Below are 25950 nucleotides of genomic sequence, written 5' to 3'. Positions count from 1 at the left end.
AATGAATGTAGTCCTTATACTGGTTGTAAACCTTTTGCAAACATGAATTTTGGAAGGGAAAATCTACTATTTGAAAATGGTGGTAATAATGTTTAGAAAAGTTCTGAATAGGGAAGAATGTTAATGGGGAAAGTCTTAAACATTTATGTTAAGTGTATGCTGTCAATTAGCCATAAAATGACCTATCTGGTTTGGAATTTTCAAATGCAGCAATGTTCTGAGGTAGCCTCCTGATTTTCTGTGATGTTTTCTTTCATGGATTCTTTAGGCTTTTATGACTTCCGAGATTCAGTTACCACTAATATTGGCCATGCATTATGTAGATGTGGTATTTAAAATTTAGAATAAAATAATTTTAATGTCCCCCTCCCATTTCTAATACCCAGATATAACATCTTTTGCATGGCCTAAGTCTTAACTAAGAGTAAAAGAAATGCCTTTATTGCTCTAAGCTGAATACTGCTAGATATAGTATTGTTTGCAAGCTGTTTATCAATTTATTTGGTTGATGAATTTAATTACTAACATTTTCTAAAGCTCGTTAATTTCATTTTAAGGAACTCATACTCAATTAACAGAACAATTTACATCTAATGTTATACATGTACATGTATCGCATATCAAAACAATAATCTTTATAGATTTAATGATACATGTATGTTTCTGTTTATAAGATCCCAAGTAATAAATTACATGTACATTAAGTGCCATCATGAGATACACTTTAAAAAATTGCAACATATGTTTTTTTATGTATTTCTTTAAAAACATAAAATGCATATGTTTGGGACTAACAAATTAATTCAAACACAAAAAAAAAAACATTATAAAGGTATCATATGGAAGTTATATGTTTCACATAAGCCTTTTTATATGAAATGAGCATGGTTTTTATGTGATTTTTGGAAAACATGTTTTCATGTGCTGTTTTTAATTTCACAAAAGCATGTTTCCATATGTATTTAAACATATGAAAACATATGTTGCAATTTTTTCCTGTGTAGTAAACTAATCATATGCATTTTGTGTATAAAAGCATGTTCACTATAAAGCAGATATGGATACATGCTAATTTTTACACCTATCAAAATAATGCTAGGAAAGTTATGAATAGGGTTGGCAATGACATGAATTGGTAAAAGATTTGTTCATTATAAGTTTATATGCATGTGTACCTCCTCTCAGGAGGGAAAAATTTCTTTTTTTCAAAGCTTGACCCCTGTCCTCCTGCTCAAGAGTTTTAACTCCTTTTGAAATATATAAATTGTATATAATAAATTCAGGTCAGGTGAAAGAAAAAAGAAGTAATATCCGTTGTTTTTTTTTTTTGGACAAAACACAGGCTAGTTAATGACATATAGGTTAGCTTAATGTTTTAAAAAAACAAGTTTGCTGTTTTCATATGACTTACAGTGCTAAAGAGTAACTGAAAGACGACGGAATATAGGTTATGTTTACAAAACACAAAAACAAAATGAATTACCCCTTACATACAAAAATTTTTTTTGCCAGTTCTTGTCATTGTCATGTTCACTTTGATGTTTTAATGGAATGAATTTGGTAAAGGGAATGTAAACATTCACATGACTGAAGGAATGAAATACACAATTGACACCTAGTGGGAAAAGGTAAGCACAAAATAATTCATTTGCAGGTTTGGGTTTTATTCTAAGTTTTCTTTATTGAAAGGATATGAGATAGCAGATTCAATTTATAATATATATAGATAGAGCCAGCTTGGTTCATGATCTGAAACTTAAATGATACCCAATCAAATGTTAAAAAATGATATTTAGGCTTAGGAAATTGAAATAGTTGATGAAAAGTTATATTGTTGATTTCAAATACATAGGTGTTAAGTCTTCTGGTTTTGGCAGGAGCATCCTGATATTTCCTCAAAAGGTCAGCAATCTACGATTTACATTTACCTGTCAAAGTAGGAAATTGGAAATATCTCCCATCGTATTTTGATCTTTTTGGCTTCAAATTGTAATATATTACTCCAGTAAAATCCAGGAGATCTCCTGCTTTAGAGCTTTCTTAGATTTACATCTAAGACAAATATGACAGTTTTTGTCATGAATCCTGAGACATATACTCTTTAGTTATTAAAGCAGATAAAAACGTCCCTTTTATAAGATTTTCAATAAATGTATTATTCTTGACACTTCTTTTTTAGAAAACTATGCTGTGTCAAAAACTCATACAAAATACAAAAAGTACTAATTAAGTGATGTGTCAAACCTAGACATGTTTTTATACCTTCTTCAAATTTCAAGGTTTTATCAAGACGCTGCCTTGGAGCATATTGATTAATATTTTAAGAAAGTTGGATATTGGTGTTTTAATTAAATCCTTCATCATTCAATCTTTTCATTATAATGTTGATCCATGTATGTACAGCATTATTGTAGCTATCCAATTTGTTTATCTTTTGCGGGTTTTATTCCATCTTTCAAAAGGTTCCTTGTAAATGAAGTTTGAAATACATGTATGAAAATAGGTCACATGATTTGTTTGTTTTACAGCTGCAAGAAGGAAGACATGGTCAGGGAGTCCAGGAAAAGTGATCGTGCCTAGTCCTGACCAATCAGAAGTAAAGGAGGCGGAGTTTGCAGATGATATAGCTAGATACCAAAGACAAGAAAATTTATACATATGACAGTAACCTCATGATCCACATGTGCTAGCAATAGAGGTCATTATTGTCTTCATGTAGTCATTTATGAACAAGGCTTCCAATCTTGACCTGAAACCATTACATTTTTGGATGTACCGCATAATATTTTAACGTACTCAAAGTACAATCATCTAGCAAATACATGTATCATCAGTTGAAAAGAGTTAGTTCCCTTGGATATTACCCTTCAATCAGTTTAATGGCTACCTCAAGTTTCAGTTATTACTGTATCCGGAAGCACAAATATTTTGTTTTTTTGAATTTTGGGTTTTCATATCTACACATACATGTATTATGAAATGTATCTCCAAAATGAAAATAATCCAGAATTGATACCACTATTACGAACGCTATTACTTATCAACAAATGTCTTGTGGCTTAGTATTTATGGTTATGTCAATTTTTCACGAAGATATTTTGATATTGAGAATGTGATATTTGAAAATCAACGAAAATTTATACACTGCTACCCCCCTTTTTTCATCTGTGATATGAGGTTGTTTATAATACAGAGGTTGTGTTCACAATTTTAGTTTATCTGCCTGAAGATTTGTGATCAAAGGTTGTTAATTTTTCTAGGAATTTTATTGATAATATGTTGTGGTATTATTTGAGAATTGGCTATGATAAAAATTTTGTTTATTGAAAAATAACATAAATTTGTTTATTGCACGAACTGCAATAAACAAAATATGCACATGGAAAATTTATGCTATTTTTGAATAGACAAAATTTTTTTCATTACCAATTCCTATACATTAATTTTAAAACATATTTTTATCTTTAAACATGAGAAAAGTAGCTCTGAATTTAACTGAATAAGGGCATTCAATATATATTTTTTATCCATTGAGATCTAACAAAATTATTTTAACCAATCAGATTACTTTATTTATATCAAATTAATTTATAAATCTATGTTATGTTTTTTTCCCTTGAACTCTTTATTTTTACTTGTATTTACATAATATAGTTTACTTACTACTGCAAATAATGAGAAACGGGAGGAAAACTACAGTATATATTTGTGGTTTGGTTTCCTTTTGCATATATCGCCTGAATATAGCTGAAATATTGCTGCTTGGGTGTAAAACCCCAACAATCAATCAATCAATCAACCTTTTGCATATATGGTCAAGTTTTAAGAATACTTAATTTTTTATGGTAGGTCTGTGATGTTATTAAGTCATAGTGATGGACTAATTGGATCTTATTATTATAAACAACTGATTTTGCTGGAGAAATACCGTAAATGGTTTAATTTTCATGGTGTACTAATTTTCGCAGTTTTCACAATAGACAGGAAAGAGTGAAAAATAGTACTTACAAAATTGTATTTTTAAATCTATATTTGGCTAATCCTTTTTTTTAAACTGCCAAAATTGATTCCTGCAAATATCCACTTTTGACAGAATCTGTGAAAGTACGCTTGTTTACAGTACCAAATAGGATATGCCATGATGTTCAGTGTAATGATAATTTTCTCTGATCAATTGTTAACTTGACCTTTAACCCTTTTAAATTAATCCTGCTGAATTGCTATTTTTTCGCATAAAAATATCAGGCAGGACATTAGTTTTTCATGATTAGATAAGAACTTTATCCAATAAACTTGTTGTTGATGTTTTCACTGGAATCATTTAAAAAAAATTGTATTATTTTAATAAATAATTTTTAGATTGAGATTTTCCACAAATCCTTACACCACTCAAATTTCAATGAATCAGAAAGGTTGTAATTGAAGATATGAGGATATTCTCAATTTGAGTTTTTATATAAAATCCAGGCCTGATATTAAGAAATTCTCAATTTTAAGAGTTTTTGTTTAATATGAAACTAAGGCCAGATATTAGAAAATTCTTGAATTTGAGGGTTTTTTTTGTTTTGTTTTTTTCAAGTATTTGGAAATTCTAAATTTGAGGTTTTTTTATTAATGCAAAACCCAGGCCAGATATTTATTGACCGTCTGCTGCTCTGTAGTCAAAAGGACAGTGAAACCTCTCAAAACAGAACCTCTTTTTGATTGAAGGATTGTTCAGACTAGACAGGTGTGTTGTTTTACAGGTTCAAGACATGAATACTGATATGAATAGGTTTAGATGATGTTTGCTTTACACATGTCTTCTGTTCAACCAGGGTTCTATTTAGACAGGTTTCACTGTATTATGGGAATAGCTATAAGTTGTTAAAGTATCGTTTTTTGTCCATTCATAATTTAGTTGAATTTTTTTGTACATTCCTAATTTTTGTACAGTGTAAAGAGTTTATTTGTATATTTATATATTAACTATTTACAGATAAATTTATAAAGTATATAAGTACAATATAAAATGGTATAGAAAGACTTATGTGTTTATTATTTATACCCCAACACAAGAAGTGGCTAAGTTGCATGTCTGTCCCTGACTGTTTCCAGATGTCAACTTGAGAATGTAATTCAATGAATGTTTTTGATATTTTGCAGTTTCTCTTTGATCATTTTGCTATCCTCTTTTTTTCACTGTTACATGACAGGCTGTCATATAAGGAAGTAGACCTTCGATAAGGGACACAACTCTTACAAATCATTGGAATGTTTGTATTCAGCATTTTACATCAATCTCATGTAAGGATCAAAGTAGCTTGAATTGATTTCATCCTGTTTCAAATGATAGCTTGATAGGCTTTGGTCAAATTGAATATGATACAAACATATCACTGATTTTGAGAGTTATGTCCCTTACCCTAGATCTACCTGCTGAATGTGCCATTATTTTATTTTATACGAGTGCAGTTAGAAAGATTATATTGTATTGCGCCACTGTTTTTCCTCTAAGAAAGAAAGATTCAAGAATTTTTTTTTTTGGTCAAGTGTACAATGTATGTCTTGGTAGGACTGACCCTTCTTCCATCCCTTTTATATCAGCTGGACCAAAAGAATTTACATGATTTAGACCACTTGAAGCAGGGTTTTATTTTGTGTGCTTAAAGAAAGTATATCTATTTGTGGTTGTTTTGAATGTTTTATAGAAAAACTACTGTGACTTGAAAAGGTAACTAGGCTGAGAGCACAACTCTTACAAATCATTGGAACGTTTGTGTAAAGCCTTTTAACAGCAATCTCTTGTAAGCATAAAAGTAACTTTGATTGATTTTATTGTGTTTCAAATGAAAGCTTGATAGGCTTTGGGGAAATTGAATATGATACGAACATATCACTGATTTCAAGAGTTATGGCCCTTATCCTTAAAAAATGATACACCAGGAATATTACTGTCGCAGTATAAAATACACTAGACAAAAATGATTTTGTACCTTAAAATGCCTCACAGATATGAGGAAAACTCCACAAAAAACTAGAAGCTCTGTTTATCACAGGATCCACCGTGTCATTTGTTAGTAGTGATCTTTTTTAGTAAATCAAATGTGTCTGCAAGACACTAATGATGCCCCCGCTTGCTAGATTTGCCAAATTAAGAACATGTTCATTTTTTTATGAAGACACGGTTTGTAGATTCAGAAATCCTTCTAAGACTTGTGGTACTCATGGTCTGTTGGTTCATCCTTCCAATGATTTGCATTGCAATGACAAACTACCAGTATCGTAACTCGAAAAAATTGGGGATCAGAATTTCTGAAATATATGCATATCTACATATTGTATTCTGGCCATATAGTGTCATGAAATTCTATTTGGTAGTGTCAGACTAGTTGCAATGAGAAAAAGAGGACTGATGAATGGACTGACAGACACACAAAAAATGTTAATACCCGAAATTACAAATCCCTAACTTTGTTGCTTGGGGTATATTACTGACAAAAATTACAAACTATTACCCAGTTTTGTAATATTTGATCAAAATCAAAATCCTAGGACCTTGCACACCATCATAATGTGTAGAAACATCCTGCAAAAAATATTTTGGATGTAGTTCAAAAACTACAGGAGGATATAGCTGGACAAGCCATATAGCCCTATTTCTGATGAAAATGACCACGTCGAACTATCACCAATTTCCTTAATATTTCATGGAAATCAAAATCCTGTGGCCCTGCACACCTTCATGTGTAGAAATATCCTGTAAAATATTTTAGATGTAGTTCAAAAACTGTACGAGAAGATAACCGGACAAGCCATGATCATGTTTAACCCGAACAGACAGACGGACAGGGTCAATTAATATGCCCCATGCCTCCAACTGTTTGTTGCAGGGGCATAAAAATCTGTATATAACTGTGTCAAATCTAGGAGTGATTTTGAACCCCTTTTCTTTTTCTGGAAAATCAGGGTTGAATCCAAGAGGAGGGTTTTAAAGAATCTGAACACTCCTTTTCCCTTTTTGTGAAAATTTTGATAAGTTTGTACAAATTTTTTTTTCATATGGACCCTGGTTCAAAATCAATAGATCTTCCCCTGTATAATGTGTTCACAATATTGTAGATACCAATTCCTTGATTGGTAAACTATTGTTGTACCAGCCAGTCCGATACTTGACAGGCAACTTAATGTACCAGCCAGTCCGATACTTGACAGGCTACTTGATGTACCAGCCAGTCCAATACTTGACAGGCTACTTAATGTACCAGCCAGTCCAATACTTGACAGGCTACTTAATGTACCAGCCAGTCCAATACTTGACAGGCTACTTAATGTACCAGCCAGTCCGATACTTGACAGTCTACTTGATCAAGAACCTAGGACCTTGCACACCATCATTATGTGTAGAAACATCCTGCAAAAATATTTTAGATGTAGATCAAAAAACTACAGGAGGAAATAGCTGGACAAGCCATATAGCCCTATTTCTGATGAAAATGATGTCGAACTATCACCAATGTCCTTAATATGTCACGAAAATCTAGCTAAAGGCTAGAAAAATAAAACAATTTTAAGAAACAATAACAAATTTATTATTATATTATTTGAAATGGAATGTGAAATAATAAAAAACACATACAACAAAGCTAAGCAAAAGCATATAAAGCTGGCCCAAAATGAGATACATTTTTTATGCTTACATTTGATTTATAAATTATAGTGATGAAACTTAAGTAGGCAATAATACGGTTAAATGCAAATGAAAATTATTTCTTTGACAAAACGTGGAAATGTCACTTCTTAATGGTATTTCATTCATCAAACATGTGTCTGATATCATTTCTTCATTCAACAATCACTGAATTTGATATTTCAAAATTTTGAAGAAAAAAATATGCGTCTTGTAAATTTCGTCTAGTTTAAAAAAAAAGAACCTAATCTCTGTATAAAAAAAATGATCCAGCCAGTTCTTCACATACAAAGTATGGCCGACAACATGTTCAGTTCGTTTAAACAACAAATTTATACAACATATAAGTACTGATGTAGTAATACCATGTCATAATTTGTGACATTTAAAAACTAAGAGAAATGGATGTTGGTTATGCTACTTAAACTGCATGCAGCTTGAAATTTTATTTTAAAAAAATCCCTATGATTTTCATTATTTCTACATTGAACACATTACAAACACGTCATTTCCGTGTTGGCTGGTAACTGCATCTCATTAGTATACAAGTTTAACAATCATTTTTCAATCTTATGTAAACAAAAAGAAGAAATGTAAAATCTGTATTGCATTTCAATGCATTTCAATCAAATATATGATTAAAACCTTTACTATGATGGTGCAATTAACAACCAAAATTTTTTTGTCTTCTTTTTTAGGTATGACAAATACAGCTAGAAAGTTTTTTTTTTTTTTCATGCTTTATGAATAAAAAATAAATTTAAAGAATCATCAAGAAAATATTTAGGACTTAGCTTACATGTAAACTAAACATGCTAGCTGGTCAACTGTCTTATTAAATATAAAAATGTTCCATAAGCTTATGTATAAATGGACAACTGGACAATTTAACTACAGTAAACATGGATACTTCCATGGGGAGGGGTTTTATTTTCAAGATTCTGAAATCATATCACCTTTTAACTAATAAAATACTCTCATCGTCCCATGGGAGTTACTTTTATGGATATTTCAACACTGCGTAAATAGCAAAATTTATGCCAAGTGAAAATGTCCATGTTTACAATATATTATTATATTTACAATAAGATAAAACGAGAATGCCTTTAATAACAACTGCTAACGATATACAACCTTAATTCTTTCGATGTTTCCATTGACCTTTTCAATGAACATGTGTACGTCTTTAATGTTAGATCTCAACCCTTTAAAATTTTTTGAACAACCACATTGGACTTCAGATTGCTGGTTCTCTTATTCTGAACTATGCACTGTTTCCTGACAAATTCTGGTAAGAGTGGAAGAAAATATGTTTCCCAATGAAAACTATCTCTTCCTTCAGGAAAGGGGAGACGATAAATTTACATTCACATTATTACTATACAGCACTGTACAATGAAAAAATAAAAGGTCAAAGTTGTCAATGCACGTTTATCAAAAGTACTTTGGCCAATTTCACCAGTAAATTGTAAATGTAAATTAGTCTAAGCCATGATGTCATAATACCATTTTTAAAAATTAAGAAATGACTGTTCTATTTCTTCGGTCTTTGAAGAAATAAACCTAATCACGTGGTGCACACTACATAACCTGCATAAAAAAGGTTGATGATGTCATAGTCACATAACAAAATTTGGTCTATAAGATGATGAACAAAATTTTTTATCCAATCAAAAAGCATATTACTTCTGAAATTAAATTATTGACACCATAACTTACAACTTAATATACACTTACCATTTTTTTTCGAAAAAATGCATGCTGTAGTTTGCACCCTGCATGTAAAATCCTGGGTGTAATTTTTAGATCAGTGCAAATTAATACCTAATGGTAGGGTTGACTGATTGATCCGGTTAACAACTGATACTTACTTTTTCATTTCCTTTTCTTAGTTATAATATCAAAAGTACAATAAATGATTACTGCAAACCATAGAAACTTTTGCAGCTTCTTCTTTTAACAATTTTCGAATCACATTAACTTCAGCATAGTCTTTTATTTGGAACTAATGTTCCTATCACATGATGAATAATTGAATAAATTAAGGAGGTAGACCTGGGATAAGGGACATAACTCTTGAAATCAGGGATATGTTTGCATCATATTCAATTTCATCAAAGCCTATCAAGCTTTCATTTGAAATAGAATGAAATCAATCCAAGTTACTTTAATGCTTACATGAGATTGATGTAAAATGCTGAATACAAACGTTCCAATGATTTGTAAGAGTTGTTATCCTCCTTAATTTGCAACAGTTTTATTTTTGCATTACACACCTTGAAGAATTCTGTAACTTCACTTATTTTTGTATGGGTGGTTCTCAAACAGTTTTGCAAGTATACAAGTTTGCAGTAGTTGCACGCTTTATATTCCTTTTCGTGGATACTTAATTTGGGGAATAATTACCGATGATGAAATTTGTGAAGATAAATACACCATAAAAATAAGTCAATTAAAGAACCTTAGTGAGCCTGCTCACTGACCCAGGCATCCACATATTGGACTCTCAAATAAAAAGTATTTGAAAAAGAAAGTTCAAAGGGCCTAAAGTAATATAAAATTTCAAATAAACATAAACTTCATCTGTAACTCATCTTGCTACATTGTAGACTCACATACCAAAAATCAGCTCAATATCTGAAAGTGTTGAGAAAAAATTCTAGTCGGACTGATCAAAAACATTATACCCTTCGTAACTTTGTTGCACGGAGTATAAATACAGTAAAAAGCAAACCAGACATGGGGGACCTTAATAAAACTTGCTAATGACATACATAAATGGAGGGACTATGTTGCTGCCCCACACACCAGAGGACATACTGGATGGAAGCAAGTAAGTAGACAGCAAAAAATACATTTCCTGAAAAAGTTAGTTTACATTATATTTCAAGATTAAATGTAACACTATAGATTTGGGCATATACCATGGCAAGAGGAGAATTATGCTGTCTATAAGATATATAATACTTCCTAAAGCATATAAAATGCATCTACTTTATACAATTGAGACAATTAAATACAGAATTAACCTGCATTAAGTATTCATTTAAATGTTGGCAATTTTAATATAAGTAAATAGTTTTACCCAAATAATTAACTCATATTTACACATACATATGAAACAAAAAAATCGTAACAGATCAGCAAGGTTGAAAATTCTGCCCTGGAATGGTCTTTAAGCATCTGATTGATGCCTGACGGTGAACACGTAACAAATCAATCATTTTTTTCCCATCAAATAAATCATTAAATAATGTTTTTAAATCCAAAAATCTTATCTCCCCTTTCTCTTCTAAGTAATTAGTCCATGTTTTTGCTACGGAATAATTTATGGAAAACTCAAAAAATCCAAATCAAAATGAATTGAAATTTGTTGGGCCTATCTATTATAAGTTTAGTACTATGTAACAAGAGTTGTATTCCAGCGGAATAATATGGAGCAAAGTATTTCTGTGAGATGCTTATTTTGGTGTAATTGAGTGGTCTGTCTTTCTTAAATCAGAAAATCAATAAAGCAAAATATTTAACCTGGCCTTAAGAACTTAGTGGACCATTTAACATCCGCCAAAATAAGAAATGAAAACATTTTTCAAATATCCCTTTTCCTCAAAATAACCAAATTTTACAACCAACAAATAACCGGCCATACAGTATTTACTAAAGATGTACCATGAGATAATTTTGGGAGCACCAATTTCATGAAAAACAGGAAGATAGGCTAGACTAACCACTTTTAGTTAACTAAATATCCTGGGAGTCAATAACAAGCACTCTTAGGAAAACAGAAGACTTCATAAATTATTATATTCAGTTGTGAATGAGAATGGTAAACAAAAAAAATTGAGCTAAACTTAAACTTAAATGGAGATTTTTTCTCAAATTCTGGAGTTTTTAATTAGACCTTTAATTTCAAGCAATCCAACTGGTTGAAGTTGAGAAAGAATTTGAGGAAAAACCCAATTTGAATTTTTTTCATATATCCTGGGCCTGACATTTCAGGAAATATATAAATACAACAAAAGGACCATTTCAAAGTATGTTTAAAAAAAAAAAAAAAAAGCATTGTTTAAAAGATAACTGATGTTTAAAGATGACACCACTGGGGTCAAGCACAATGGCAAAGCATACAAGATTATAATATGGAATTCTACAAATAGCGGAAGACAGGTTATATTTAGCACATATCTAATATCACAGATAGAAGGAACTATAAGAACAAACTCGGAGACTCATCAAAATATGACAAATAATGCAATAAAACTGACTCAACTGAATAAAAAAATTGAATTATTAAGACTTTATAAAGAAACATACACACAAAAAATATGATCAATAGCTAAGCTTTAATTGACAAGTTAGGCAACAACCATTTTATTAGCACAGTGGGGCCAGGGATTTTCTTGAAAAAAAATGTACCATTTTTTTGAGAAAGCATTTTTTTAAATGAATCTATATATTCCCCATTACTTTAAAAGGCTGATTTTCCAATAAAAATATTGATTTTAGTTGCTGCTGAAATAAAAATAAATAAAAAAAATAACATTACCTAACATAAAATCCCAGGCCTCCATCAGAATAATAATAGTCTGTGCCTTTGTTCTATTTGAAATTTGATTCTAATTTAGAGTTTGGTTATAATTGAAAGATTGACTCAAATTGAAAAGGTTTGTTCTAATTAAAAGAATAGCACTAATTTGATTAAAAGCTGAATTCTGAGGAGCAAATAAAAAATCCACAATAAAAAAATAAAGATAATCAATAGTTGGATAAGAGATATAAGTCAGTCTCTGTAAGAATCAGACAGTAGATGGAAAATGGTATGAAAAAAAAAATCCATTTTGAAAGTCTAATTTGACTATTTGCATCATCAGAATCAAGTAGCAAATGACAAGATTTTCCATATCATTTTGTTAATTGAGTTATAATTTCACTGAAATGCACTGAAAAAAAAATTTCAAGGGCAGATAACTCTGTCAAAACCTCATTTTTCTAACATTCTATTGAAAAATTTCTGAGCAAATCCAGTGATGCAGAGATCAAATAATGGCTTTTTCCAATTGAAAAAGCATCCTTGAGTGAAATAATATTGTCAGATCAGTGGGTTTTTGACACGCTTGTTTTTGACTTTTCCTATTTTGTCTGATTCTTACAAAAACTTATCCATAGGATGTAAGCATGTGAAAGGTTAATGAAAAATAATAAAAAAACAGTTGATACAAGCAACAGTAGACCATAACAAAAATATAAACCACAAGCAGGGGTTCATACTCGTGCTGGTCCGAGGTCAAGGACCCTCAATTTCTGATACAGGATCATTGAAATTGTATATACCCAGGTCTTTGACCTACTTTATATTAAAGACCTTTCACTTTCATTTAGTCCTGGACTATCAACTCTTGACCGTAAATTTGAACCCTTGCAAAAGGTTGATTATCATATGAAGTACCACATTAATGCTATTTCTGAGTTTGTTCCCACTAAGTATATACATATGGGACTATTACTGGAGTATATAACAGCTCCAACAAACTAAAAATTGCACTTGATAAAATCATGGAATAAAAATTAGAAATGAGAAAAAAATATATATACTGGCTTAATGATTTCGCAGTATGACTTGCTGATTTGAATATCGTATACTAGTAATCATAATTAAGCTATGCTTAAAATCATACTTGTACAATATGTACAATTAAAATCATACAATAAATTGAAATTTTATGATAACAAAAACTACATAAAAAATAAACAGCTGAGATAGAGCACACGATAATTTTCAAAATTTTCTGGACTTCAATAGTGTTTAATCTATTTGAAGAATGTTTTAACACTCTTTTGTTTCCATTGGGGAGGGGCAACACTTACCCCTAAACACCTGTTGCTGCTGGCCCAGTAGATTGGAAAATGTTGTCAATTAACAGAATTAAGATAGAATTGTCAAAATGATTATGTGAATCCATTATGAAATCAAACAATCTTTCTAGAAAGTTAAACATCACATACAACAGTCAGCAGAAATTATGACTACTTTTAAAAAATTTGATCATGAATAATTTATATATGAGATTCATATTAACAACATACTATCAAGGCAAGATTTAAATCTACATGTAGATGGTATTAAATAAGCATAAAAATGAAATGGAATAGCTCAACATCAATGCTGAAAATCTGTAATTGTTTTCACAGGAAGTCATAAGTAATGAAATAAGGGGACCAATTTTTAATAAAGAGTGGTGGGGGGTGGGGGGAGGGGGGGCGCAACTTTTTTAAAAAAAATAAAAAATTATAAATATCCCAAAGTTTGGAGAAAAACAAATAGCTCAACCTGCAATGCTGAAAATCTGTTATTGTTTTCACAAGAAGTCATAAGTAATGAAATAAAGGGACCAATTTTTAATAAAGAGTGGTGGGGGTGGGGTGGGGGGGGCGCAACTTTTTAAAAAAAAATAAAGAATTATAAATATCCCAAAGTTCGGAGAAAAACAAATGTTTTTACTCATCCATTTGCATGCACAGTAGACTACCTAAGGAAGTAATCAGGTAATAGGCATTCAACCGAGGGAATACCAATTATATTCCATGAAGTTATCTATTTCATTTGCTGTAATATCATTTTTCAATATAAGCTAAGACTCATGATTTTCTTGTTAATAAGGAACATAAATACTAACAACCTATAAAAGTTTAGTTGAGAATTAAGATTTAGATCAGGGGGCAGATCCAGAAATTTTTGGAAAAAAGGGGTGATTTCAGATTATCATTTGCACATTTTTGACAAAATTTTGCATGAAATTAAGAAAAATTTTCCAAAAAAAGGGTAGGAAGTTACCAGGGATTGGATCCACCACCGAGATGATAATATTTCTAGAAACCTAGACATTGACTAGAATAATTGAAATGAAATAGAAATAATTTTAAGAAGTCCTACCATGAAACCTGTCAAACCCAAACCTCTTTTGAACTAATGACTTGTCTGCTTTAACCAGGTTTTTGTTTACAATAACAAAGTTAAAAATACATTGGAACTAATATAAGTGGACATCAGAAGATGTCTGGTTTAGAGAAGTTTCCACTTTATTCAGGGTTTGGTTTGGACAGGACTCATTATTTTAAGGTACATGCAGTGTCTATATTTAACATTATGCAACATTTCATTCATAAATACATGATATCAAAAAATCACCTTTTTAAATTAGTAAAAAGACTAAAATTAGTGTGAAAATCAAGGCAGATTTGCTCAATTTAAGACAAACTATAAAAAATAAAACTTAACATTTCTTAAAATTGTTTCAAATGTTGACAGGATTTTTAAGAGCCTTCAAAATAAAACATTTTTAGAAATTTTTTTAAAAAGTGCAGTAATAATAATAGTGAATTAGAATACATGTATTAAAATAATGTAATAAAATTGGCAAAAATCAGTAATCAATTAAGTAGAAATTTATCAGTCTTACATATTACTCTTATTCTGACAGTCTACACTGTCTTTCATCATACAATAAAAATTTTGACTAAATTTTTAGACATATATTTATCAAATTTTTTGCCTTCATATGATTGTCATTGAAAATATTACATGTGAACAATATATTGCAAACTCAAGATAATTCTTTGATACATTTACAGCCAACTCAGAAATTTTCATAGACAAAAAAAGACGACAAGATACCTTGATGTGATTACCAACAGCTGCTCATTCAATTCGTTTTACCCCTATCAATATGCTAGCATTGCAAATTCAAATTGCACAAAGTAGAACATATAATGGGGTGTATGAAAGACAACAATAAATTACATTTTAGATCAACATGGATAAACCATTAATTTCATCACAGGAATGTTCTCATAAAACCTGTTGGTTACCATGGTTATTAGTACAATATAATACAGTGTAACCTGTCAAAACTGAACCGTGAATAAACCAGTAACCTGTCTAAACCAGATATCTTTGGAAATCCATTCATAACAAATTCAATACATTTTGAAACTGTGTAAACTTAAAAACTGCCTAAACCAAACAAATCATTCACTCCCTAAATGATTCAGTTAAGAGAGGTTTCACTGTAATAAAAATACATTGTTTTGTAAAAATGATCATGTGATCAATATACTCAGCACTTAAAAAAACATCACAATATTGCATTAATTGAGTTTTTGTAGGAAATGTATAGCAAGCTAGACTGCCTATGTTAGAGGTTACTTGAGAAAACCCAGGAAGCCTTTTCCTTTCTTCTTCTCTCTCTTCGCCTCTTCAAGTTCTTCATTGTATTCCTTTATCCTGCTGTTGAAAATATCTACAAAGAAAAGAAAACCATCAGCTATAGGAAGGAAACACAAATGTAAAGAACTTTGTCATCATGTAATATTTTTTTCTATACATGTAGTTTTCATCACCAAATATTTTCTATCTACAAATTCAGGGTTTGTATTAAGCATACACTGTAGAAGCAATTTCCAATGAAGATAAGACATCATACTCAGATATGACCAACAAACATGTTTGATTTACTCATATAGTATACAGTATTGAATGACTTAACTCAAGAGTAATCAGCATTGATTGTCTTACCCAATGTATCTAGTATTGATTGACCTACTCACAGTAATCAGCATTGATGGACTAGACTTACCCTATGTATCTAGTATTGATTGACCTAGTCAGAGTAATCAGCATTGATGGACTAGACTTACCCTATGTATCTAGTATTGATTGACCTAGTCAGAGTAATCAGCATTGATGGACTAGACTTACCCTATGTATCTAGTATTGATTGACCTAGTCAGAGTAATCAGCATTGATGGACTAGACTTACCCTATGTATCTAGTATTGATTGACCTAGTCAGAGTAATCAGCATTGATTGTCTTACCCTATGTATCTAGTATTGATTGACCTAGTCAGAGTAATCAGCATTGATTGTCTTACCCAATGTATCTAGTATTGATTGACCTAGTCAGAGTAATCAGCATTGATTGTCTTACCCAATGTATCTAGTATTGATTGACCTAGTCAGAGTAATCAGCATTGATGGACTAGACTTACCCAATGTATCTAGCATTGTTTGACCTACTCAGAGTAATCAGCACTGATGGACTAGACTTACCCTATGTATCTAGTATTGATTGACCTACTCACAGTAATCAGCATTGATGGACTAGACTTACCCAATGTATCTAGTATTGATTGACCTACTCCGAGTAATCAGCACTGATGGACTAGACTTACCCAATGTATCTAGCATTGTTTGACCTACTCAGAGTAATCAGCACTGATGGACTAGACTTACCCTATGTATCTAGTATTGATTGACCTACTCACAGTAATCAGCATTGATGGACTAGACTTACCCTATGTATCTAGTATTGATTGACCTAGTCAGAGTAATCAGCATTGATTGTCTTACCCAATGTATCTAGTATTGATTGACCTAGTCAGAGTAATCAGCATTGATGGACTAGACTTACCCTATGTATCTAGTATTGATTGACCTAGTCAGAGTAATCAGCATTGATGGACTAGACTTACCCAATGTATCTAGTATTGATTGACCTAGTCAGAGTAATCAGCATTGATTGTCTTACCCTATGTATCTAGTATTGATTGACCTAGTCAGAGTGATCAGCACTGATGGACTAGACTTACCCAATGTATCTAGTATTGATTGACCTAGTCAGAGTAATCAGCATTGATGGACTAGACTTACCCTATGTATCTAGTATTGATTGACCTAGTCAGAGTAATCAGCACTGATGGACTAGACTTACCCAATGTATCTAGTATTGATTTACCTACTCAGAGTAATCAGCATTGATTGTCTTACCCTATGTATCTAGTATTGATTGACCTAGTCAGAGTAATCAGCATTGATTGTCTTATCCAATGTATCTAGTATTGATTTACCTAGTCAGAGTAATCAGCATTGATAGACTAGATTTACCCAATGTATCTAGTATAGATTTACCTACTCAGAGTAATCAGCATTGATTGTCTTACCCAATGTATCTAGTATTGATTGACCTAGTCAGAGTAACCAGCATTGATGGACTAGACTTACCCTATGTATCTAGTATTGATTGACCTACTCACAGTAATCAGCATTGATTGTCTTACCCTATGTATCTAGTATTGATTGACCTAGTCAGAGTAACCAGCATTGAAGGACTAGACTTACCCTATGTATCTAGTATTGATTGACCTATTCACAGTAATCAGCATTGATTGTCTTACCCTATGTATCTAGTACTGATTGACCTAGTCAGAGTAATCAGCATTGAAGGACTAGACTTACCCTATGTATCTAGCATTGATTGACCTACTCACAGTAATCAGCATTGATTGTCTTACCCTATGTATCTAGTATAGATTTACCTACTCAGAGTAATCAGCATTGATTGTCTTACCCAATGTATCTAGTATTGATTGACCTACTCAGAGTAATCAGCATTGATGGATTAGACTTACCCAATGTATCTAGTATTGATTTACCTAGTCAGAGTAATCAGCATTGATTGTCTTATGCAGTATATCTAGTATTGATTGACCTACTTGGAGTAATCAGTGTTGATTGACTTACTCACTGTAATAAGTATCAAATGACTTACTGAGTGTATTCAGTTTTGTTTGACTTCCAGAGTGTTTTTGTAATGAATGACTTACTGAGTGTATTCAGTTTTGTTTGACTTCCAGAGTGTTTTTGTAATGAATGACTTAATGAATGTAATCAGTTTTGTTTGACTTCCTGAGTGTTTTTGTAATGAATGACTTAATGAGTGTATTCAGTTTTGTTTGACTTCCAGAGTGTTTTTGTAATAAATGACTTACTGAGTGTATTAGATTTTGATTTATTTGTTGTCTCCACTTTCTCTGCAAGAAATACTTCAAACATCTGTGTTTCTGTGAACCATTCCAGGAACTGCTGCATACTATTTGACTGGGCACACTTTACAAAACTTTCTTTCTGTGGATAAATGAACAGAATCTAAGACAAATTTCATGAATTTCAGAGAATGGTATGCCGTGAAAGTTCCCCAAATAATCTAATTTTAAAAATGTTACCATGCCTTGTACATCTACACATTGCATAAAATACTTCTGTTATAGAGAAGGAACAATTCTCCTATGGATTGAAAGTTTTCTTTCTGGTCAGGACAATACCTGAATCATATTGTCACACAAACATTGTTACACTCAATGGGCAAATGGGAAATACAGATAAACAATACTAAAATACGAAGCTGCACATATTGTCAAGCTAGGTATACCCCTACTCATACAGGAAGTTGATATTAAACAGCAAACAAAATCACTTACCATGTATCGGTGTTCCCTGAAGGCCATTATAGCGATGTACTTTTAATACAGCGCTATGGTTTCTTAGCACTTTGCCATCAGTAATTAATTTTAGTTAGAATACACTATGGGCACTGTGCTATATTTTTGGATGAAGGCTAAAAGAGCTGTGCTATGCCAGTAAGCACTGTGCTATTTAAATATTATGGGGAGAACACAGCATGTATGCCCTATCTTAATAAAGCCATGCACTAACTCTGAAGTCAATCCATTCATTTGGAACAAGGTTTTTGTGATGAAAAATTTCTCTACCATTAGGATGGATGGAACAATAACAAGGGGATTCCACTATAACACCCATTTGTTAAGTAGCAGTCTTTGTAAGAATCATGCAAATTCTGTAATATGTGATATACCCCCAAAAAAGGCTACATATTTTTATTTTTGATAACAAGTTGCTTTATAGGGTCAATATGATAAAATGTATAATTATTCATTCCAATCTGCCTGCTCTTAGGAGATAATTAACATTGAAAACTAACAGTTTTTATTTTATTTCAGTGCCATTTACAGAGTTATCTTCCTTAATTTTCTTTTATACAGTACATTATATATAATTTATAACTCTTATAAACAAGGGTTATATGAAAAGTCACATATTACTGTCTGTTTACTTAAACATTTAAAACAAAATATCAAAAATAAAAATATGTTGGATTTTCAACAATGAATCACATTTTGCATGATTCTTAAATGGAGTGCAACTTATGTGAAGGTATAATAAAAATAGGTACCCACACTAACACACATTATTTCACAGTATGACATTAAATACATGTAAGTACTTACTTCAAAAACATAACCATTCTGCTGGGATGATATATGGTTACCAAAGTGGCCTACTGCTTCAACGAAGAACCGTAGGAAAGCCTCAGATATCAAAAGATTCTGTGCATTTTTCAAATCTGAAAGGAACTTATTTACAGTTTTTTAATCTGGATGTTTCTTTTTTTTTTTTTTTAAATGGACAACCATTTGCCTATCCCATCTCATCCCTTCCAGCTATCGTCCCTTTTTTCAACGACTTGTAATAAAATATGAATATCAATCTGTAAACAAAATTCTCCCAAAAAGATTCTGTACCTAACATTTTTTGTCAATAACAATTTCGTAAGAAAATAGCACACACATTTGTAACAGATTATGTTAATAGGAGAAAAAAAAATCAGAAAAAATATGAGAAAGCTCACTAAGAATATCCCTCACTTCAAGTTTGATTTTAATGTGTAAAACCCTTCTATAAAATTTCATCAACATCCATTGAGTGGTTGTGGAGAAGATGTGATTAAAATATATGTGAGCAGACAGACAAACATTATGAAACCCTTTTAAATTTTTTGTAGGCAATATAAAAAAAGTATTGAAGTAATACCCATAATATAATAAACTACCACACATCCAAATCTAGAAATAATCTTTAACAGACCACCTTCAAGGCGAGGTATGACAGACTCCAGAGTGTTAGTGCTATTCTCTGTTAGAATCAGGCAGTGGGTGAATTATGGCGGAAAAAAACACAAACAAGACTTTCCATGAAATCTTATTCAATACATTATCTAAAATGCAGAATTGACATTCATTTCTGTTTCAAGTGTGAGGAGAAAAATAAAAATAAAAACCATTGCAATTTCATCATCAAAGAGAGATAATTCACTTTTTTCCTTAAATAGCATTCAATTGTAATTTTTAATTCGCTTTTCTGCATCCTCTCACACTTTTAAAATGAATAAACTATCAATTTGTCTTCAACAAACCATAAACTATGTGCCCGCATTGTCAAATTCATGTCTGTTTTACTGAGACTATTTACCAGCATTGTCAAATTTGTGTCGGTTTTTCTGAGCATGATTTGTTATTTTCAATTTCACCTGATTCTTACAGATTCCCATACTTAAGGAGGTAGACCTAGTGTAAAGGACACAACTCTTACAAATAATTGGATTGTTAGTATTCAGCATTTTACATCAATTTCATGTAAGCATCAAAGTAACATGGACTGATTTCATGCTGTTATGCATAAAAGGAAAGCTTGAAAGCCTTCAGTGAAATTGAATATGATACAAACATATCACTGACTTCATAAGTTATGTCCCTTACCCTAGGTCTACATCATTAAAAAACAAATGTACCTCCTTCCACTTTACACATGTTGAGTACAGTCCTGAGGGCCTTCTGTACTGTCTTAGGTAGAAGGGTATCTTCATCTCCCTGTGACTTTATCACCTGTCTTTTATCCAGGTCAAAAATAAATACCTGTAATACAAATAAAAGTATAGATTCTACTTCAGTAATTAGTGGTTTGAATTATTTCTCCACGAGATATAGCAAATTTAAAATGTTCAACATGCAAGCTTAGTGAGCATGTTAACGTTTAAATTATTTCTTCACATGAGATGGTAAAATTAAAGTTTTCAACATGCAATCTTTAGTGAGCATGTTAAAAACTTCATTTGACCATAAAACGCCAAAGTAGAATTGGTTTCTCTCATGAAATCTAGAGAAAACTCACCAAATATAAAATAGAAATACAATTATACATATAGTTATCTTACCTAAAGATGATAACTCTATGGTTCAAAGGGCAGTTATATAAGGAATACATTTTTCACCCATGAAAAAAATGTACACTTCAGGCTAAGTGGACTTAGTCTCCTTCACCAAAATCTGTTCTAGTGAAACTATATGACATTAACAATGTCTGAGTTGAAACATAAATCCATGAAATATCACTAACAAAGTCTATGTTTCATCAACTTTATCAAAATTAAACTCCTATTTTCATAATAGTTCCTTAAGTGTACTTCATACAGAAAATAAGTAAAACTGGAAGAGAAAATTTCGAAAAATTGCACAACAGTATACCTCTAACAATGTTATATTAACATACTGTGAAAGTACTATTGTTCTTGGCAATTTTCGTGGTTTTCATGGGTTGAATAAACCACAAAAGTTGGTTCCCATTGAAAAGGGATTTCCATTGATGTGTATACTGAAAACCTCAAAACCACAAATTCAAGAATCCACAAACTTGTGTTTCTTCCAAAATCCACAAAAATTGGTATCCGCGAATTAAAGAACTTTTACAGTATTGTGTCACTATTTAGACCTACCTCACTCAATGGAAGATTGAGGACTTTCTGTAGATGTGAGGATAATATCCCTATTATATAGGGTGTAGGTGAACAACAGATGTCTAACATGGTGTCCGGTAATACTGGTATGTAGGTATGGGGCCACGAAAATGGATATAGCAATGACCTCATAGCATGGACTGTCTGGGATAAAATCCTGGAAAGGGAGATAATACTGGAAATTTAATCTCAAATATTTTGACACAATTTGATGTATAATATTTATACATGTACATATGTAAGTGTACATGTACATGTATAAACAAGTACAAGTAGCTGGTATATACAACTTGTATAATCCTTATCATAAACAAAACTAAATACATGTAGTGATATTTATAAATTCTTGTAAAATCTTTCCGCACATATAGTTAGTATATTTGTGAAATCTAAAATTAGGTTTTCTATTATACTTCCTTTTCTGTACATTTAAAGAGAAGTTTCATGTTAAAAAGATTTTACAAATAAAAAATGACAACTTCAAATCTGTTGGCTGGATTAAAATGATTTAATTTGATTGTTTATTTCTCATCTGGCAAGATAGGTTAACTTAGTACTGTGACGTAATTAACAACGATCGATCTGCAGTCCACAATTCAAATAATTCCAAACTAAATAAGGCTTTGATTAAGGGACAAATCTTAATTTTGACTACAATCTATAAGAGATTGTTTTTAGTTTATGACCAAGTTATGCTTATACAACCAACTTTGGGGCAGTTTACTCTTGTTCACAAACTGCTTTGTAATTCATGCAGCATAAACTGCCCCAAAGTTGGTTATTTTGCATAACCTTGTCAAAAATTAAAAACAATCCTTAAACAAAAACAATTTTCACACAAAAAAGTTGCGGGCAAATGGGAGCAGTGTCTTATATACCTACTGATCTTTAACAAAACATGTATGATTCATTCTAAATTCATTTTCAATAATATTTACAACATGTTTCGAAATCGATCTCTATACAGTGAAAAGTGCTACATATGAGAATCCTACTAGTACAAAAATGTAAGTGGAGCAACATATGATTTACATATGTATCAAGCAAGACATGATTCTCATCTTTTAATCCATGTTAATCATACTACTTTTACTAACATTGCTACATATGATAATCATACGGTATTCATACGATTATCATGTGTAATACATAATATGATAACCATTTGGTTATCATATGAATCAAGCAACATTTGTTTATTATATGTAAATTGAGCGACATATGATTATCACATGAGGTATTTTGACTAAGTTAATATTACAAAAAAGTATTTTATGTATTCCAAGTTTTTCATTTTAGTACCTACCCAAGGTTTTTGGCACAAAAAAGAACACTCCTCTCTAACAACATGACTGAGAACAACTTGATCAGTTTATCTACTCCAAGTTTGGACAGTAAAGTTTCCCTGTTAGCCTGAAACACAGAGTAAAGTACATCATACCATACACACTGGTATGTCCCAAGGAAACATGTCAAAATATTAAATATATTGTTATAGAGACAGAAATGTCATGTATATGTAAATGTTCCAAAACACAAATGACTCAAAACTGTTCTGTTAGAAGTAAAGTTAGAAATCAAGAAGTTAGGAAGTGATTTTTTTTAACTTAAAATGCAGATCAACAGTGTACTGGTATATCATATGAAGTGTCACATTTTACTGCTGATTGCTAAATTTATTATTTGATAACAAATAGCTCCCTCCCTAATAGGCAAAGCCTAAAATCATATGGGTATCCAAATAGTTATTTTTTTTCATTTTAGAGCACTCTAACTGCAGTTTTTAGGATAAAGAGCCAAGTTTTATAAAGCATTCATGCTTTAAATATTCCTCAAATGTAAGTATATATTAGTGACCTGATAGGTTTAAAACTTAGTTGATTTAGACTTTAAAAACAGTGCAACCATTATAAAACATTATAAATGATAAGAATTCAAGTTAAACATGCCCTCAAAGAGAAAACTAAACGAAAATTGAAATTAAAAAAAAAAAAAAACACCAATCGGGAAAAAATAACATGGTATTCAAAACATACACTGAAATGTACAATACTAAATAAGGTTATAAGGAATAGAAGATTTTTACTAACACCAAAAAGAACAAAGCAGGGAATTACATGTACAAATACATGTATAAATTTTAAGACATCTACAATATCATGTATACATGTCACAAAACAATTAACCAGATTCAATAGTTTTTCAACAAAGAAAGGTTATGATGACATGCAATAAACATAATATCCTGAAATGCAACATATATAATACCATGTAAAAAAATAAACCAATCATAAAGGTGTTTGTACAGATCCAAATGTATGACCAATACTCATTGACATACTTAAAAAATGGGAGGAGTTTGTACATTACGGAAACTAGTTACACCCACTTCTTAAAAAATATGTTGTAATCACAACATCATAGCTCCAAACTATGGTTTAGCTATGTCAAAATATCAAAATCACAAGTCATAATTACAATATACTTATGTCAATTTTACGACATACTATGTCAAAATTACAATACAGCTAAAATTTAAATATATCATACTTTAGACATATAACATTGTAATTTTGATATACTTTGTTGTATTTTTGTCATACTATGTTGTATTTTTGTCATACTATGTTGTATTTTTGACATAACTATATTGTACTTTCAACATTAATGTATTTTAATTTGACATACAATCTTAATTTCAACATAGCTTTACCATTATTTCAACAAAGAATGTTGTAATAACAACATTATATATTTTTTTTTCAAGTGGCCCTAATCGGATTCCGCTTTACATGAAATTAATCAACAGTTTAACCTTTACATGCAGACAGAGTCATACTTACTTTTATAAACTGATAAAGAATGAAATGCAATAATTAGAATTATTTGTAATTATTGTAATTATTTGTCTATTTAATTTTTTGTCACAAAAGAAAATTTTCATCTATTTTTTGCTCTAATTTTCATCAGATAAGAACTGTCAGGTGGTTGTATGTTGAAAGTGTGAAATCAACAAATTCAAGAATCTAAGAGCTCACTTTTTTCCCTTGAACCAAAACTTGTCAAATGATGTTTATGATTTAATGTAGTAAAACATCAACTTTAACTAATAAATCATAAATGTTTTCATTTCAAGTTTTCATTCATCACAATATTTTGCATTTCTATTTTGGTCCTGAAGTTTATATTCCTCCAGTTTAAATCACCTATAGAAACAGATGTATGAAGTGGTAAAAATAAGGAAAATTGATCAACAGGTCAGGTAGACAAGTTTTGTCAAAACTGAACTGGTCGTTAGTAAAGTTTACTTGACCTTATGATATGATGAACAGAAAAACATAAAAATTTTGGTGGTCCAGTCAACAAGCTCTGACTGAGTTTGATTAGCCCATCATAAAATTTGCTTGCCACAGCCCAGCAGGAGAGTGCTTATCTTGACCCCTGTGTATGCATTATGTAATCTTTTGTTTTTTTCATGTGGTATTCAGCATGTTAACATAGAGAATATAAAAAGCATTGGTCATATATCCTAAACAAGAACTTACGTTATCAACTCTGACATCAGAAGGTCTGGCAAGAAAAATAGTACCTGTTTCCCAATTTTCATCCTGAAAAATAGTCATGCACAAACTAATACAATGTACACATACAGGTGGATTCCACCAAATTACATGCCCGTTAATTGCATATTCCTGTTTTCTGTCTTTTTTTTTACAGATATCCTTTAAATCAGTCAAATGTTGGCTAAAAAATCACCTAATCTAAGAAATAAACAGACATAAAGCACATAATTTACTA

The 25950-nt window shown here is 31.1% G+C and overlaps 2 protein-coding genes across 16 annotated transcripts in view; one reads left to right on the top strand and one right to left on the bottom strand.

Annotated features, from left to right (window-relative positions):
- LOC148610392 (uncharacterized) overlaps positions 1–5023 on the top strand; it is a 74088-nt gene extending 69065 nt beyond the window's left edge. For 9 of the 11 annotated variants that reach the window (XM_088543004.1, XM_088542999.1, XM_088542995.1 and 6 more), the window contains one exon: positions 2529–5023. In XM_088543004.1, coding sequence (XP_088399130.1) covers positions 2529–2662 — 134 coding nt within the window. In that variant the 3' untranslated portion in view covers positions 2663–5023. The remainder of the gene's footprint in view (positions 1–2528) is intronic. The other 2 variants (XM_088542996.1, XM_088542998.1) reach the window with 2 other exon arrangements.
- Positions 5024–7547: 2524 nt separating this feature from the next.
- Positions 7548–25950, bottom strand: part of LOC148610391 (DENN domain-containing protein 2C-like) — a 45970-nt gene continuing 27567 nt past the window's right edge. For all 5 annotated transcript variants that reach the window (XM_088542988.1, XM_088542991.1, XM_088542992.1 and 2 more), the window contains 7 exons: positions 25698–25760; positions 23459–23565; positions 22132–22309; positions 21151–21274; positions 19811–19926; positions 18494–18629; positions 7548–15966 (listed from right to left, as the gene is read on the bottom strand). In XM_088542988.1, the coding sequence (XP_088399114.1) occupies positions 15869–15966; positions 18494–18629; positions 19811–19926; positions 21151–21274; positions 22132–22309; positions 23459–23565; positions 25698–25760 (822 nt within the window). In that variant the 3' untranslated portion in view covers positions 7548–15868. The remainder of the gene's footprint in view (positions 15967–18493; positions 18630–19810; positions 19927–21150; positions 21275–22131; positions 22310–23458; positions 23566–25697; positions 25761–25950) is intronic.

This window comes from Perna viridis, chromosome 8, assembly GCF_037379345.1.
Source record: "Perna viridis isolate PV_CMFRI_1.1 ecotype Kerala chromosome 8, ASM3737934v1, whole genome shotgun sequence".
Classification (NCBI taxonomy): Eukaryota; Metazoa; Mollusca; class Bivalvia; order Mytilida; family Mytilidae; genus Perna; species Perna viridis.
Note: the sequence above shows the minus strand (reverse complement) of the source record. Positions and strands in the feature narration are given on the sequence as shown.